Source organism: Triticum dicoccoides, chromosome 7B (genome assembly GCF_002162155.2).
Source record: "Triticum dicoccoides isolate Atlit2015 ecotype Zavitan chromosome 7B, WEW_v2.0, whole genome shotgun sequence".
In the NCBI taxonomy this organism is placed as follows: domain Eukaryota; kingdom Viridiplantae; phylum Streptophyta; class Magnoliopsida; order Poales; family Poaceae; genus Triticum; species Triticum dicoccoides.
In genome coordinates, this window is record NC_041393.1 from 707,485,370 (window position 1) to 707,501,476 (window position 16,107).

General features: G+C 50.1%; 1 protein-coding gene across 1 annotated transcript; it reads left to right on the plus strand.

Annotated features, from left to right (window-relative positions):
- The first annotated feature begins 5,336 nt into the window (after positions 1-5,336).
- Positions 5,337-10,849, plus strand: LOC119339472 (lysosomal Pro-X carboxypeptidase-like). Its single transcript, XM_037611518.1, has 15 exons — positions 5,337-5,415; positions 5,486-5,589; positions 5,702-6,103; positions 6,431-6,575; positions 6,746-6,879; positions 7,627-7,739; positions 7,874-8,067; positions 8,237-8,370; positions 9,118-9,230; positions 9,365-9,488; positions 9,656-9,811; positions 9,909-10,061; positions 10,166-10,245; positions 10,363-10,412; positions 10,500-10,849. Exons 1-15 carry the CDS (start codon positions 5,337-5,339, stop codon positions 10,628-10,630), a joined length of 2,112 nt encoding a protein of 703 aa, XP_037467415.1. The 3' UTR covers positions 10,631-10,849.
- Positions 10,850-16,107: the final 5,258 nt, after the last annotated feature.

A 16,107-nucleotide genomic window follows, 5' to 3' on the forward strand; every position in this document is an offset into this window, starting at 1 on the left:
GGCCCCGCGGCGCGTTTCTACCCGTAGATTTGGCGGAATCGCTGGCGGCGGAGGGGTGGAAGCAAAGGCGGGCGGCAGCAGAAGAGGATGGGGAAAATGCGTGCGGGCTGAAATGTCCCTCCCGCCAACTACTTCTCTGTGATGTAGGGCACCGCGACGGGGAAACCCGCGTATTCGCGGGTTGGGGCCGAGATTTTGCCACGTCCCCTAAAATTTTTTGCCGGTAAGGGCGGGATGCGGGGTCTGATCGGGCAGGTTTTTCGGCCCCGACCCGCATTTTGACGGTTATTTTTCGGGTCGGGACGGGATGCTGGGTCTGCTAGAGTTGCTCTCAGTGTTGTACGACCATCTTGTCTCGTCTGCGTTCTTAAACCCCACAGAACACTTTATACAAAGAAAATGAACCCCACACGATACGAACACTGACATGAGCGACCTGGAGTGAGAGCTCTAGCGACGGGCAAAAATGGCGGCCTCCTCCTCGCTCCTCGCCGTCGTCCCGGTGCTGCTCCTCCTCTTCTTTGCGGCGTTCGCGCCCTGTTGTTGTCGAAATCGCTACAGTAGCCGCTAATCTGAAGAAGTTCAGAGAGAGGCAGAAGGAAGAAGACAGTAGTTTTTGTGCCGCACCACAAGCTGCAGCGTTTTCTGTTATTCCCATCTGCTATATCTCTTGTTACAGCAGTTGTCAACTCGCTAGCTACCTCCCGATCCGCTGGCCATGATCCGATTCTGCCGTGCCATCCCACGGCCTCGTCACACAGCTATTGCGGATCGGGAGAACAGGTAAACCGCGGGATCGTGTGCAGAGTGCAGCACGCCCGTCCTAGCTACTTGCACGCGCCACATGCGGCCATGCATTATTAACAGAAAACAAAGCTAACTATCGTGACAATAGAGATTACAGAAAGCTAACATTTCACCCCCTTAATCTCTTTGTCCATCTCCAATCTTAGCCACTCCCAGACGCTGCCGCAGCTCGATGAACTGCACCCTGCCCAACGCCTTCGTCAGAAGATCAGCTAGTTGGTCCTTGGTGCCCACATGATCAATTTGCACTTTTCCGGCATCCATACAGTCACGGATATAGTGAAACTTGATGTCAATGTGCTTGCTGCGGTCATGGTGAACAGGGTTTTTGCTTAGCTCAATCGCTGATTTATTGTCCACCATCAGTTTGAAGCTCTTCGGTGTTTCTCCCTTCATGTCTGCTAGCAGACTGTTGAGCCATACACCCTGACAAGTAGCTGCGCATGCTGCCACATATTCTGCTTCACAAGAGGAGAGAGCGACAATTCTCTGTTTCTGGGAGCTCCATGTGATTAGATTCTTACCGAGGAAGAAGACCTGACCTGAAGTGCTCTTCCGATCTCCAACATCTCCCCCGTGATCAGAATCACTGAACCCAAGCAAGTGTGCATCGCCATTTCCTGCTCTGTAGGTACAGCCATAGCTCATTGTGCCCTTTATGTAACGCAGAATTTGTTTGACGGCTGCCCAATGATGAGTACTTGGCTTCTCCATGAAACGGCTGACAATCCCAACTGCATGAGCTATGTCAGGACGGGTATTTACCAGGTAGCGAAGACTGCCAATAACTCTGCGATACAGTGTTGCATCTGCAGGTTTACCCCCGTCTTCCTTGATCAGCTTCAGTCTGCACTCCATGGGAGTGGTGCAGCTGTTGCAATCACTCATACCGGCCACTTCCAGGATCTTTCCGGCGTAGCTCTGCTGTTTGAGTGTGATCACCCCATCTCCTTGTTCCACTTCTATGCCCAGATAGTAACTGAGACGGCCAAGATCGCTCATCTGAAATAACTGGCACATCTGTCGCTTGAATTCCTCGATCTCTGTCAGGCTTGTCCCTGTGATGACAAGATCATCTACATAGACACCCACCAGCAAGAAGGATTGCTTGTCACCGCGGCGATACACTGCATGCTCGAGAGGGCTGCGAGTAAAACCCAATGACGCCATGGAATCATCAAACTTTGCATACCATGCTCGTGGAGCCTGTCGCAGGCCATACAGTGCCTTCCGCAACTTCAACACACTCTGCTCCCTGCCAGCGATGACGTATCCCGGCGGTTGTGCCACGTAAACCTCTTCACTGAGCTCGCCATTCAGAAATGCCGACCTTACGTCCATGTGATGAACTTCCCAACCAGAGTGCGCGGCGAGCGCGAGCAGCAGTCTGACAGTTTCCATCCGTGCCACGGGAGCGAAAACTTCCTCAAAGTCCACCCCCTGACGCTGTACATATCCCTTGGCGACAAGGCGGGCTTTGTGCTTGACGATGTTGCCCGCCGGATCGCGCTTGACTCGGTACACCCACTTGAGCCCGATTGCTTTGTGTCCGGCAGGCAGCGAGACAAGCTCCCAGGTGTTGTTGTCATTGATGGACTGCATCTCGCTGTCCATGGCGTCCTTCCATGCCTGGTCCGTGAGGGCCTCGTCCACATCCCGCGGCTCCTCGGCACTGAACAAGCAGCGCACGAGCAAGCAGCAGTCGAACTGGTCGTAGACGGCCTCCTCCTCCGTGTCTGCCATCACCTCGGACGTCCGCCGGTAGCGGCGTGGTTGCCCACTCTCCACGTCACACCCGTCGTCGTGTGTGAGTGGCGTGACCCACTTTGCATCTCGAGTCGCCACGGGTGTGTTCAACTCTGGCGAATTTGGCTCCGCCGCTGGAGTGGAGGGCCCGGCGTCATGCGTGCCCGGAGTGCGCGACACCGGCGTCGCGGGCGCCGCGGTCGTCACGGAGCGCGGCGTGCAGGTGAACGTCTCTCCCGTGTCGACCTCCGTGGTGCCGTACTCGGTGATGTACTCGACGGTGAATGTGCGCGGCGCGCTGACCACGCTCGGCGCGCTGTGAGCCTCCCAGTTCCACGGCCTGCTCTCCTCGAACAGCACATCACGCGTCACCTGCACCTTGTTAGTACTGGGATCATACACCCTGTACCCTTTTGTGCCTTCTTTGTAGCCAACAAACACCATGGGCGTTGAGCGATCGGAGAGCTTTGTGATGCCGGGGCCGGTTCTCTTGACATGCACCGTGCAGCCAAATGTGCGCATGTGCTGCACCGTGGGCGGTCGTCCGCGCCATGCTTCATATGGCGTCACTCCGGTGAGGCTTCTCGTTGGCGTCCTGTTGAGGATGTACACGGCCGTCCTCACCGCCTCCGCCCAGAAGAGCGCCGGCATGGCCATGCTCTTTAGCATGCACCGTGCCATCTCGACGACGGTTTGGTTGCGGCGTTCGACAACCCCATTTTGTTGGGGCGTGTACGGGGCCGTGGTGAAGTGCTTGACGCCGTGGTTGATGCAGAACTCCGCAAACTCGCCGGAGTTGAACTCGCCGCCCCGGTCCGACCGGAACGCGCGCAGTTTGCACTGCCCCTCCGCCTCGGCTATGGCCTTGATCCGTTTGAAACGGTCGAACGCTTCATCCTTCGACTTCAGAAGCTCCACCCACATATAGCGGCTGTGATCGTCAATGACGAGGATAAAATACTTGTTACCTCTCGGCGTCGCCGGCGATATCGGACCGCACAAGTCGGTGTGGACGAGCTCTAGGCCTTTTTCCGCTCGGTACTCCGTGGCCCGCAGGAACGACGATCTGTGCTGCTTCCCGAGCATGCAACCATCGCAGTACTCTGCCACGCGGTCGATCTCCGGCATGCCCTTGACCATGCCCTTGGTGGACATGGCACGCAGCGCCCGGAAGTGAAGATGACCCAGGCGTGCATGCCACCGCCAGGTCACGTTGTTGCTCTTCGAGAGCAAACAGGTGGGCGTGTCGATCGTGAGTACGCCGGTGTACAGGCGCGTCGCCGTGCGCTTGACGCGGGCTAGGACGCGCCGCGCTGAATCCTGGATCGTCATGATGCCGTCCTTGATGTCGACCGTGCACCCGCCCTCATCGAGCTGACCCACGGAGAGTATGTTACTCCGCAGGCTCGGGATGTAGAACACCCCAGTGAGTGCCCGCTGGTCACCACTCTGGCTGCGGAACACGACGGAGCCACGTCCGCGTATCGCCACGGTCGATCCGTCCCCGAACTTGACAGTGCCATGCACGGTCTCGTCCAGCGTCGCGAACACGTGCCGCTCGCCAGTCATGTGGCTGCTCGCCCCTGTGTAAAAGTACCACACGCCCTCCGCCGATGGCACGGGGACGAGCTTCTCCTCGTTGAGGTAGACGGCCTGCGGCGCGACGACGTGGGTGGTGCTGATGCCGGTGACCATGGCCATGAACAGGCCCTGGTCGTGTTCGTCGCCGGCGCGCACTAAGTTGGCCTGTTCTCGCTTGCCCGCTTGTTCCTGCTCCCGCAGCCAGGTCCTGCACTCCTTCTTCCAGTGCCCTGGGATGCCACAATGGTGGCACTTTCCTTTCTTTTTCTTGCCGCCGGATCCGCCAAAGCCGCCTGACCCGGCATTGCCCGGTGTGCTCTTGCCAGCGCCCTGGGCCTTGGCCTTGCCGGTCGCCTTGCTCTTGCTGGTGTTGCCGCCGCCACCGCTTGACGACGAGCCTCCGCCGCCGCCCGCCTTCTCACGGGCCAGCCACTCCTCATGAGTGAGCAAGAGACGCCCGGCGTTCTGCGCTCCATCGTCGAGGTCGTAGTGGTCCTCGCAGGCGGAGAGGCGGCCGACGAGCTCCTCGATGGTCATGGTTTTCAGATCGATCAGGGACTCGATCGCCATGGCCATCGGGCGGTACCTCCGCGGCACCACGCGAAGAAATTTCTGCACCGCCTTGTGTTCGGAGACCGTGTCGCCGTACAGCTCCAGATCGGCGACAAGGGCCGAAAGCCGCAGCCCGAAGTCCTCGACGGACTCGCCGTCCTTGAACCTGAGATCTTCGAACTCCCGCCGGCGCACCTGCGCCTTGGCCTCGCGGGCGCGCTCGCTGCCCATGCGCATGGTCTTGATTGTCTCCCATGCCTTCTTCGCTGTGTCCTTGGCGGCCAGCACGCGCAGCATCTCCGGCGGGACGCCGGTAAGAAGGATCTGCAGCGCGCGCCGATCATCATTCTCGTCGGCGGCGTCGCCGGTCACCGCAGGCCAGACGCGGGCGACCTGCAGCTTTACCTGCATCACCAGCGCCCATTCCTGGTAGTTGGTGCGCGTCAGCATCATCGACGTCCCCGTCTCCTCGCGCACGACGCGCTCCACCACGCGGACCTCGCCGCTGCCGCTGCCGGTGAGGCGCGCGAGCGGCGCCTTGGACGACGGTGACTTGCTCTTCTTCTCCTCCGTTTCCGAGTCCGACATGACCGCAGTGGATCAAACACCACTCGATCAACCAGGCGCAAGATCAAACACCTGCTGCTCTGATGCCAACTGTTGTTGTCGAAATCGCTACAGTAGCCGCTAATCTGAAGAAGTTCAGAGAGAGGCAGAAGGAAGAAGACAGTAGTTTTTGTGCCGCACCACAAGCTGCAGCGTTTTCTGTTATTCCCATCTGCTATATCTCTTGTTACAGCAGTTGTCAACTCGCTAGCTACCTCCCGATCCGCTGGCCATGATCCGATTCTGCCGTGCCATCCCACGGCCTCGTCACACAGCTATTGCGGATCGGGAGAACAGGTAAACCGCGGGATCGTGTGCAGAGTGCAGCACGCCCGTCCTAGCTACTTGCACGCGCCACATGCGGCCATGCATTATTAACAGAAAACAAAGCTAACTATCGTGACAATAGAGATTACAGAAAGCTAACACGCCCGCACCACTGGCAGCAGCAGCGACCTCCTCCAAGCTTCCCAGCCAGCCTCCTCCTTTCCCTGCTGGACTCGCTCCTCTGCAGCAGCACCGGGCGGCAAGCTCGAGCGGCAGGTACACCACCGCCGCCACGGCCCCCGCGAAGCCGTTCACGGCGCACTACTTCCCGCAGGAGCTGGACCACTTCACCTTCACGCCCAACTCCTCCCGCGTCTTCTCCCAGAAGTACCTCCTCAACGACACCTTCTGGCGGCGGAAACCCACCGCCGGGCCGCTGTTCGTGTACACCGGCAACGAGGGCGACATCGAATTGTTCGCCGCCAACACCGGCTTCATGTTCGACATCGCGCCCAACTTCGGCGCCCTCCTCGTCTTCATCGAGGTACCCTTTTGGCCACATCCTCTGCCATGGCTGATGTCGTCGGTGACCGCACGCGCCCTGGTCCAAAATTTGGTTATCCTACTGATTCTCTCGAGACAAGACACCCATTTTTGCTGTTGTTTAAGCATCCATAGCAATCACTTGTTTAAATTTTGTTGTTGTCATGCCAATTAGCATCCATAGTAATTACACTCTATTTTCCTTCTCACAATGAAAAGATACGCAAGCTTTATGTATTCACGGAAAAAAGAAAAATACTAATTAGTACTAACTGTAAACTTGTTCAACTAGTATAATAGTACTAACTTGTTTGAAATTTGTGTGCAGCATCGGTACACGTCGGCCGACATGCTGGGTTACCTGATGTCCACGCGGGCGCTCGCCGACTTCGCCATCCTCATCACCAGCCTCAAGCAGAACCTTTCTCCCGTCGATGCCCCTGTCGTTGTCTTCGGCGGCTCCTATGGTGGCAGTAAGTCCATCACCGACGCGTCTCCCCATATCGCCAATTAAATCCATGTGTGCGACAATCTTTTTTGAGAGAAAATTAGGATGAGCTAATCTACAATAATAATGTAGTCAGTGTGGATGCATCTTCCAAAAATAAAGTACAGTAAATGATTTTATGCCTGTCGTTTCTAGTGCTGGCTTCATGGTTCAGGCTCAAGTATCCCCATGTCGCCATAGGAGCACTGGCATCCTCTGCTCCGATCCTGCAGTTCTACGACATCACCCCATGGTCTAGCTTCAACGACGTTGTCTCGCAGGACTTCAAGGTAATAATGGGAATTAATCACTACTACTGCATAACATCATCGTGCTTTAACTTCCTCAAAAGTAGGTCAACTAATTTCTGGATGGATGGCCCAGTGTCACTGGTCAAATTATTGGTGATGATAACGCATGGCAGATCAACATGCTCTGCTCTGGATACTGAATTTCACTTGTTGCCACGCCGTGTCGGCTCTGAATTACTATTAGTAGTGAATTTCACTTGTTGTCGTGTTATCAGTACCCTAGCGGCACATTAGTGGTTTTCAGTTGTGAATTATGAATTGGTGGTGGCCCTTTTCTTCATGAGGATGTAGCTTAACAGATACGTTTGATTGGAATTTTCCAAGAAAAGAACACATGGAATTTAAAGTGCGTGATTGAAATGGCTAATGATGTGGATGTCTAGGTGATCAGGACTTACCTTAATGAGTTCACCAGGTCTAATGGTTCATTTTTGGATTAGCCTGATTGCGACGCTCAACCGCGCAGAAGGGCTATCAATAGGCGGTTGCAAATAAGGTCCTCACTTGTCCAAAGATATGCAAGTTGATGATGCCCGGTGACACAACTATTACGTACTAATACGGCAGAGACAAGATATAACAAGGAAAGGGAATGATGATTCACTTGCTAGTGACATCTTTGTCTTATTGATGCTTGATTAGTAGCTGTCCCAAGTCAAGTTTCCAAAAAGATAAATGTGTTTAATCAGCTTATTCTAAGTTTGTAACATCCAACTAATTTTGCAGTCTGAGAGCCTGAATTGCTTCAGTGTCATCAAGGCAGTTTGGGATGTGCTAGATGAGAGGGGATCAAACGAGACAGGGCTCTTGGAGCTCAGCAAAAACTTCAGGACCTGCAAGTAAGCTTTGTCCAACTGATATTGTTTTGGACATGCAAATCTCATCTTGTCAACGAAGGATATGGACATCATACTTTGGCGAATCGACAACGATGACTCAGGTTGGTGACATTGCTCTATCTCATGTATTTTAGGACAGTGCATTCCGTTTCTCGTCTGGGGTTGTGGCTAAGGGCAGCATTCACCACCACTGCCATGGTGGACTATCCAACCCCAGCCAATTTCATGATGAATCTGCCTGCTTATCCTGTGAAGGAGGTTAGCCTCAAGCAGAACCTCTCCGCCGTCAACGCTCCCGTCATCGTCTTTGGTGGCTCCTATGGCGGCAGTATGTCCATCACCGACACGTCTCCCCATATCGCCAATTATATCCATGCGTGTGATAATTTTTTTGAGAGAAAATTAGGATGAGCTAATCTACACTAATAATGTTGTCAGTGTGGATGGATCTTCCAAAAATAAAGTACAATCAATGATTTTATGCCTGTTATTTCTAGTGCTGGCTTCATGGTTCAGGCTCAAGTATCCCCATGTCGCCATAGGAGCACTGGCATCCTCTGCTCCGATCCTGCAGTTCGACGACATCACCCCATGGTCTAGCTTCAACGACGTTGTCTCGCAGGACTTCAAGGTAATAATGGGAATTAATCACTACTACTGCATAACATCATCGTGCTTTAACTTCCTCAAAAGTAGGTCAAATAATTTCTGGATGGATGGCCCAGTGTCACTGGTCAAATTATTGGTGATGATAACGCATGGCAGATCAACATGCTCTGCTCTGGATACAGAATTTCACTTGTTGTCACGCCGTGTCGGCTCTGAATTACTATTAGTAGTGAATTTCACTTGTTGTCGTGTTATCAGTACCCTAGCGGCACATTAGTGGTTTTCAGTTGTGAATTATGAATTGGTGGGGGCCCTTTTCTTCATGAGGATGTAGCTTAACAGATACGTTTGATTGGAATTTTCCAAGAAAAGAACACATGGAATTTAAAGTGCGTGATTGAAATGGCTAATGATGTGGATGTCTAGGTGATCAGGACTTACCTTAATGAGTTCACCACGTCTAATGGTTCATTTTTGGATTAGCCTGATTGCGACGCTCAACCGCGCAGAAGGGCTATCAATAGGCGGTTGCAAATAAGGTCCTCACTTGTCCAAAGATATGCAAGTTGATGATGCCCGGTGACACAGCTATTACGTACTAATACGGCAGAGACAAGATATAACAAGGAAAGGGAATGATGATTCACTTGCTAGTGACATCTTTGTCTTATTGATGCTTGATTAGTAGCTGTCCCAAGTCAAGTTTCCAAAAAGATAAATGTGTTTAATCAGCTTATTCTATGTTTGTAACATCCAACTAATTTTGCAGTCTGAGAGCCTGAATTGCTTCAGTGTCATCAAGGCAGTTTGGGATGTGCTAGATGAGAGGGGATCAAACGAGACAGGCCTCTTGGAGCTCAGCAAAACCTTCAGGACCTGCAAGTAAGCTTTGTCCAACTGATATTGTTTTGGACATGCAAATCTCATCTTGTCAACGGAGGATATGGACATCATACTTTGGCGAATCGACAACGATGACTCGGGTTGGTGACATTGCTCTATCTCATGTATTTTAGGACAGTGCATTCCGTTTCTCGTCTGGGATTGTGGCTAAGGGCAGCATTCACCACCACTGCCATGGTGGACTATCCAACCCCAGCCAATTTCATGATGAATCTGCCTGCTTATCCTGTGAAGGAGGTTAGCCACTTGCAACCTAATTTACAACCCTTACTCTCGACTGCATTACTACATCAAATGAATCACGAATGAGGAGAGAAACATGGGTTTCAGAGCTACCAAACTGAGTCTGAGGACCTGTTTTTATTCTTTTCTGCTGAGCATGTAATTCTCCTGACTTTCTGCAGATGTGCAAGATCATTGATACTTTTCCCCCCGGAGCAGACGTCATCGACAAAGCTTTTGCTGCGGCGAGCCTATACTACAATTACACAGGCGACCAGAAGTGCTTCGAGGTGGAGGGTGGTGATGACCCTCATGCCCTCCACGGCTGGGGCTGGCAGGTACAAGCCTGACTCACATACATGTGTATGTTGTGTACTGATAACATGAAGCCTGAGAAGATCATATATGTGTTTTCTGAAACAAACTCTTTTGCAGGCCTGCACTGAGATGTTCATGCCGATGACAGTGTCGAACGAGAGCATGTTCCCACCGTCCAGCTTCATGCCTGAGAAGAGGTCCGAGGGCTGCTTTATGTTCTACGGAGTTCGTCCAAGGATGCACTGGATCACTACTCAATATGGTGGCCATGTAAGTTTTTTTTCTTCCGATTTTCAGTGTTTACATATCAGTAGCAGCATCTCTTTAGGTGGCATGTGTGCTCACCAGGTACTGCATTGCACGACCCACTGCAGAAAATTGACAAGGTTCTCAAGAGGTTTGGGAGCAACATCATCTTATCCAACGGGATGCGAGACCCGTGGAGTGGAGGCGGGTAGGAGTAAAAGATTTCTCACCATCTGATCTATTCATGTTGATAGTTTCAACCATTTAGGTAGCAATTTTACCACAGTAAAAAATATTAATAGTATTCCTGTCAAACTGCTATCAGGGTGCTCAAGAAAATATCATCCAGCATCATTGCTCTCGTCACAGAGAAAGGTAAACATGAAGTTGCAGAAAATATGCAAGGTCAAAAGTATTCTGAAACTTACTTACGATGACTACTTTTGTTGTGGTGATGTTCAGGGGCCCATCATTTGGACCTCAGATCTGCAACCAAGGATGATCCAGACTGGGTTGTAGAACAAAGGAGACAGGAAGTTGAGATCATACATGGATGGATAGATCAGTATAACAAGGACATTGCACGGATGTAGTAGTAAGAAGGCGCCATTGATTTTCACAGTCAAGGAAAATAAATGTAGCTACATGCAAAATGTAAGGACTTTGCTTTCTTCTACAGGACGATAAGCACAAAAACTTGAGATATACTCCCCTGTCCCATAATATAAGATCTTATTACATCTAGTATATGAGTATATTGGATGTAATAAAATGTGGGACGGAGGGAGTAATACATGAGAGTGGTTTTTCTACACCCAGCTCGGTGCACCCCCGCTATACCTCTGCAAGAAAACATAGCAAAACATTTCAAAATAAATCTGAAACTTTGTGGGAATGACTATGAACAAATGTTATAGAATCTTGCAAAGTTTGGTGGTCAAATGATATTCAAGGAGCTCTATACGAAAAAAATGAAAGTGCTGAAAGTTACTCAAAAAGTATGTGTACTGTGTGCGATTGGCAGAAACGTCTTACCCTAGCCTGGGCGACGTGTTGCATGTTATATAGCAGGGCCGCAATAACCCTGATGACAGCGCATACATGATTCAATTGAGAAGATAGAGATACATCTTGAGGAGAAAGAAAAGAGAAGATAAGTTTAGTTACAACAGAAAAGATATAGCCTCAACTACCTTCTAGACTATCTCATGTATATATATCTCTGCGTTACACCACGTGATGTATATCTATCTCTACGTTACACCACGTGACAAGGTTACAATGTGCTGGTTTAACACCCTCCCGTAATCACAACTTGGTCAACTTGAGATTAGATCTGAAGTTTTAAAAACTTCATACAGGCAATGCCTTTGTGAACCCATCGGCAAGTTGATCTTTGGAGTGTACAAACCGAATGTCAAGTTGATTCTGAGAAACTCTTTCTCTGACAAAATGAAAATCAATTTCAATATGCTTCATTCTAGCATGGAAGACTGGATTTGCAGATAGGTTAGTTGCACCAAGATTGTCACACCATAGGCAGGGAGCTTGTTTGATTTTCACACCAAGCTCCTTTAACATGGACTGAGCCCATATGATCTCTGCTGTAGCATTTGCTAATGCCTTGTATTCTGCCTCTGTGCTTGACCTAGAGACAATAGCTTGTTTTCGTGCACACCATGATATCAAATTAGGTCCAAAGAAAACTGCAAATCCACCAGTTGATCTTCTGTCATCCAGACATCCTGCCCAGTCAGAGTCAGAGAAAGCACCGACAAGAGTAGAGGGTGATCTGTTGAAGTTTAGACCAACACCCAAAGTGTTCTTGACATATCTAACTATACGTTTTGCAGCAGTCGAATGAACAGTAGTTGGTGCATGAAGAAACTGACATACTTTATTGACAACAAAGGAAATGTCAGGTCTGGTAAGAGTGAGATACTGCGAAGCTCCTACTAGACTTCTATATTTTGTGATGCCCTCTTGATTCAAGGGTGTTCCTTCTGTAAGAGACAATTTTTCTAAACTGGATAAAGGAGTGGGTGAGGGTTTACAGCCTTGCAGGCCAACCTTTTTTTACCAGATCAGTTGCATATTTTTCATGAGAGAGATGAAGTCCATCCTTGTGTCTCTTCACCTCAATTCCAAGGAAAAAGTGCAAGTCTCCAAGATCCTTCAAGGCAAAATCTGCATCCAAGTCCCTTAGGAGTCCTATGATTGCTTCATTAGATGAGCATGTCACAATAATGTCATCAACATAAATGAGAACAAATATGCATGTGTTGGAATTCTTGTTAATAAATAATGAGGTGTCAGACTTGGAGGGAACAAAGCCAAGTGCCCGCATTTTGTGACAGAGACGGGAATACCATGTTCTTGGAGCTTGCTTCAACCCATATAATGCTTTATCAAGTTTGCAGACATGAGAAGCATCACTTTTACTTTCAAACCCAGGAGGTTGTTTCATATACACCTCCCCGTTTAGAACACCATGGAGGAGCGCATTCTGCACATCTAGCTTTCTGAGACTCCAACCTCTGGATACAACAATGGACAAGACAAGACGGATAGTGACAGCTTTTACAACTGGACTAAAGGTGTCTTCGTAATCTATACCATACCGCTGTTTGAAGCCTTTTGTAACAAGCCTAGCCTTATAACGATCAATGGTTCCATAGGATTTTCTTTTAATCCTAAACTCTCACTTGCAATCAATCAAATTTTTACCTTTCTGTGGAGGAACCGAATGCCATGTGTTATTTTTCTTGAGTGCTATGTACTCTTCATTCATAGCTTTCTTCCATTTTTCATCACCAAGAGCCTCTTCAACTGTAGTAGGTTCACCTGTAGAGCAAATCATACCATATTTGGTTATATGTTTGTAATTTACAGGTTTTGTTACCCCTTTCTATAGACGTGTATGCCGAGGTGATGAAGCCATCAATTCTGTGGCCACAGAGGATCCTGTGGGCTGCACAGAGATGTCAGCCACAGCAGATCCCAAGGAGAGATCCTCTGCCACAGCAGCGTTTGGATTTTCTGTGGCCGATAACCGCGCCTCGGTACTTGCTGGATCCACAGAAGAAACTGGCCTGTGGGCCGGCCCATCATTCTCCAATGATGGCGCATCTGCTAGGGAGTCCGCGCCTGTCGGTTGCTCAGGAGGATCGACACTGGATCCCACTCCTGCGCCGAAACCCACACCGATTGGGCGGTCTGGAGCCCGCCGCTTGAAGCACACGTGTTGGTTCTGAACCGGGCATTGCCTGTGCCAGCTGCATGCTGCCAAGTGGCAGGTGATGATTGGCGTGGAGCTGGGGACGTGCCGCGGCTAGTGGGAGGAAGCCGCGTGTCGCCCGTGGGATCGGACGCATCTGCGCGTGCGCTTGCGCCTGGTCCGTCTGTGGCAATGGATCCCAAGGAGGATCTGATCCTCTGCCCTAGAACTGATCCGGAGGGCGATCTGTCTCTTGTTTCAGGACACATAAAATGAGGCCCAAACTTTGCACCATTTTTGTGATTTTGGGCTACATTTTCTTCATTTTCTTTGTTGTTTACTCCTGTTTCATCACCATCACAATGCTCATGCATGCTATTAGTAGCATTAGTCAATAGTTGATCATCAATATTGTTTCCCCCTTGAGCCGCTACTCTGACTCCCCCTGCTCGCACGCCAGCCACAACTCCAGTGCGACTTGGTCGCCTTGTAGCCCTTGCTAGCTACATCACAGGACCACCCTTGCCAGGTTGGAAACGAATATGTATGTTTTGATCTGGTTTATCGATTCTATGCACTATGGTTAGGAGGAGCCTAGGGCAAAGTGGATGACATGGATTTGTAAGGCTATATATATGTATGAGTACATAGATACATATACATCCATGTGTCTACGTTCACATGTAAAGTATTAATAATTATCTTCCAATCACACATTCATACTTTGAGATGTCTAATAATGATATTAGTGGAGCAATGTCGTATTACCACAAGTAGATTGAACTCCTTGGTATTTTGGGGAACTGTCACTCCGCTCTTGTAATCTTACAAAATTGTTAGGCAATCGATCTCGATCTAGAATTTATCACTCACAAGGTAGCTTACAGAGATACAACGAGTCTGTGGGGAAGAAAGGAGAAAGTGAAAGGAGAGCCGTGCCGTTGTCTGATCCCACTGGATGCCGTTCGCCTTACTCTGCCTGGCTTAAGAAGGGTTCCCCCACTCCGGGCCCATGAACCTACGGTTCGGGTGTTTGATCCTAGGTGTCTTGGCGATGACGCGCTCTTGTCCCTGATTGGTCGAAGATCGAGTCCCTGCTGCCACGTTGGCTCCCTTGACTGTTCTGGCAGTATTCTAGTTGCTGCTGTTCGTCTCTGAACCTGGGATGCTGACATCCCCTGCTCCTTGAGAGCATGCTTATCCCCAAGCTGCCATAGACGGGTAGCGACCCTTGAGCACAAGCGCGTCCTCCCACGATGCGTCCAATAACTCAGAATCTGACCAGCGCAACAAGTATTGCTCGTGCCGGCCAGACAAGGTTTGCCCCAACGCTTGTCCAGCAGCTCGACAGGCAACCGTTCAGAAGAATGTGGAACTGGCAGGGTGGTTGATGCAGAGGTACCTGGCGAGAGCGTTTGCCGCAGTTGAGAGACGTGGACGACATGATGTATTCGTGATTCCTGAGGTAGCTCTAGTTCATACGCCACAGGATTGATCCGGCGTAACACCTTGAATGGACCAAAGTACTTGAACGCCAGTTTGTGGTTGGCTCGGCAATGTACTAACGACTGCACATACGGTTGTAACTTGAAAAATACAGAATCCCCCACAGCGAACTCCCACTCTGATCACTTTTTGTTTGCCTGGACCTTCATAATGTGCCAGGTGCGGTGCAGGTGCTGCTTGAGTACTTATTGCATAGTCTTTCTTTCTTCTAGCCAATCTTTAATCTCTGGTATTTTGCACACGGCTGCTGCTTCAATCCCCCAGTGCCGTGGTTCATGCCCATACAATGCTTGGAAAGGTGACATGTCCAGGGCTGAGTAGTAGCTGGAGTTGTACCAGAATTCGGCAAGGGAGGGGAATTGGCTCTAGTGATTGGGACACGCATGAATGAAGCACCTCAAATAGATTTCAAGACATTGATTGACCCTCTCCGATTTCCCATCAGTTTATGGGTGATATGGAGTGCTCATCTGGAGTTTAGTCCCAATGTTGGCAAACAACTCACGCTAGAATTTGCTCGTGAAAACTAGATCTCTGTCCCAGATGATGGCTTTTGGTAATCCATGGAGTCTGTAGACATTATCCAGATAAGCCCTTGCCACTCGGGCTGCAGTGAATGGATGCCGAAGAGGCAGAAAGTTAGTGTAGCGTGTGAATTTATCCATGAATACCAAGATGCAGTTTGCCTTTCCCGACTGCGGGAGGCCGTCAATGAAATCCATCGTCACGACTTTCCAGGCTCCTTCTGGCAGCAGGATTGGTTCGAGTAAACCTGGGTATTTAACCTGCTTTGGCTTAGCTTGTTGGCAGACCGCACATCCCTGCACATACTGTCCAATCTGCTGCTTCATTTTGGACCATGCGAACAGCTTGCAGAGACGCTGATATGTCACTGGAAAACAAGAGTGACCCCCACCATGCTGTCGTGGAAAGCACGCAACACCGATTGCTAAATTGTAGGCGAACCTCCCAGCCACCGTCTTTTGTCGAAAGTACATCAGACCATCGGCGGCAGAGAAACGACCCTTCGGGTCTGGCTGTTGCGAGAACTGCTCCAGTAACTTGCGAGCATTTGGGTGATGACCCACAAGTGTAGGGGATCTATCGTAGTCCTTTCGATAAGTAAGAGTGTCGAACCCAACGAGGAGCACAAGGAAATGATAAGCGGTTTTTAGTAAGGTTTTCTCTGCAAGCACTGAAAGAGTAGGTGATAGATAGTTTTCTGATAAGATAAATAGTAACAAGCAAAAGTAAATAAAGTCAATAAGGTGCAGCAAGGTGTCCCAATCCTTTATGTAGCAAAGGATAAGCCTGGAAAAATTCTAATAATAATGAAGGAGCTCCCGA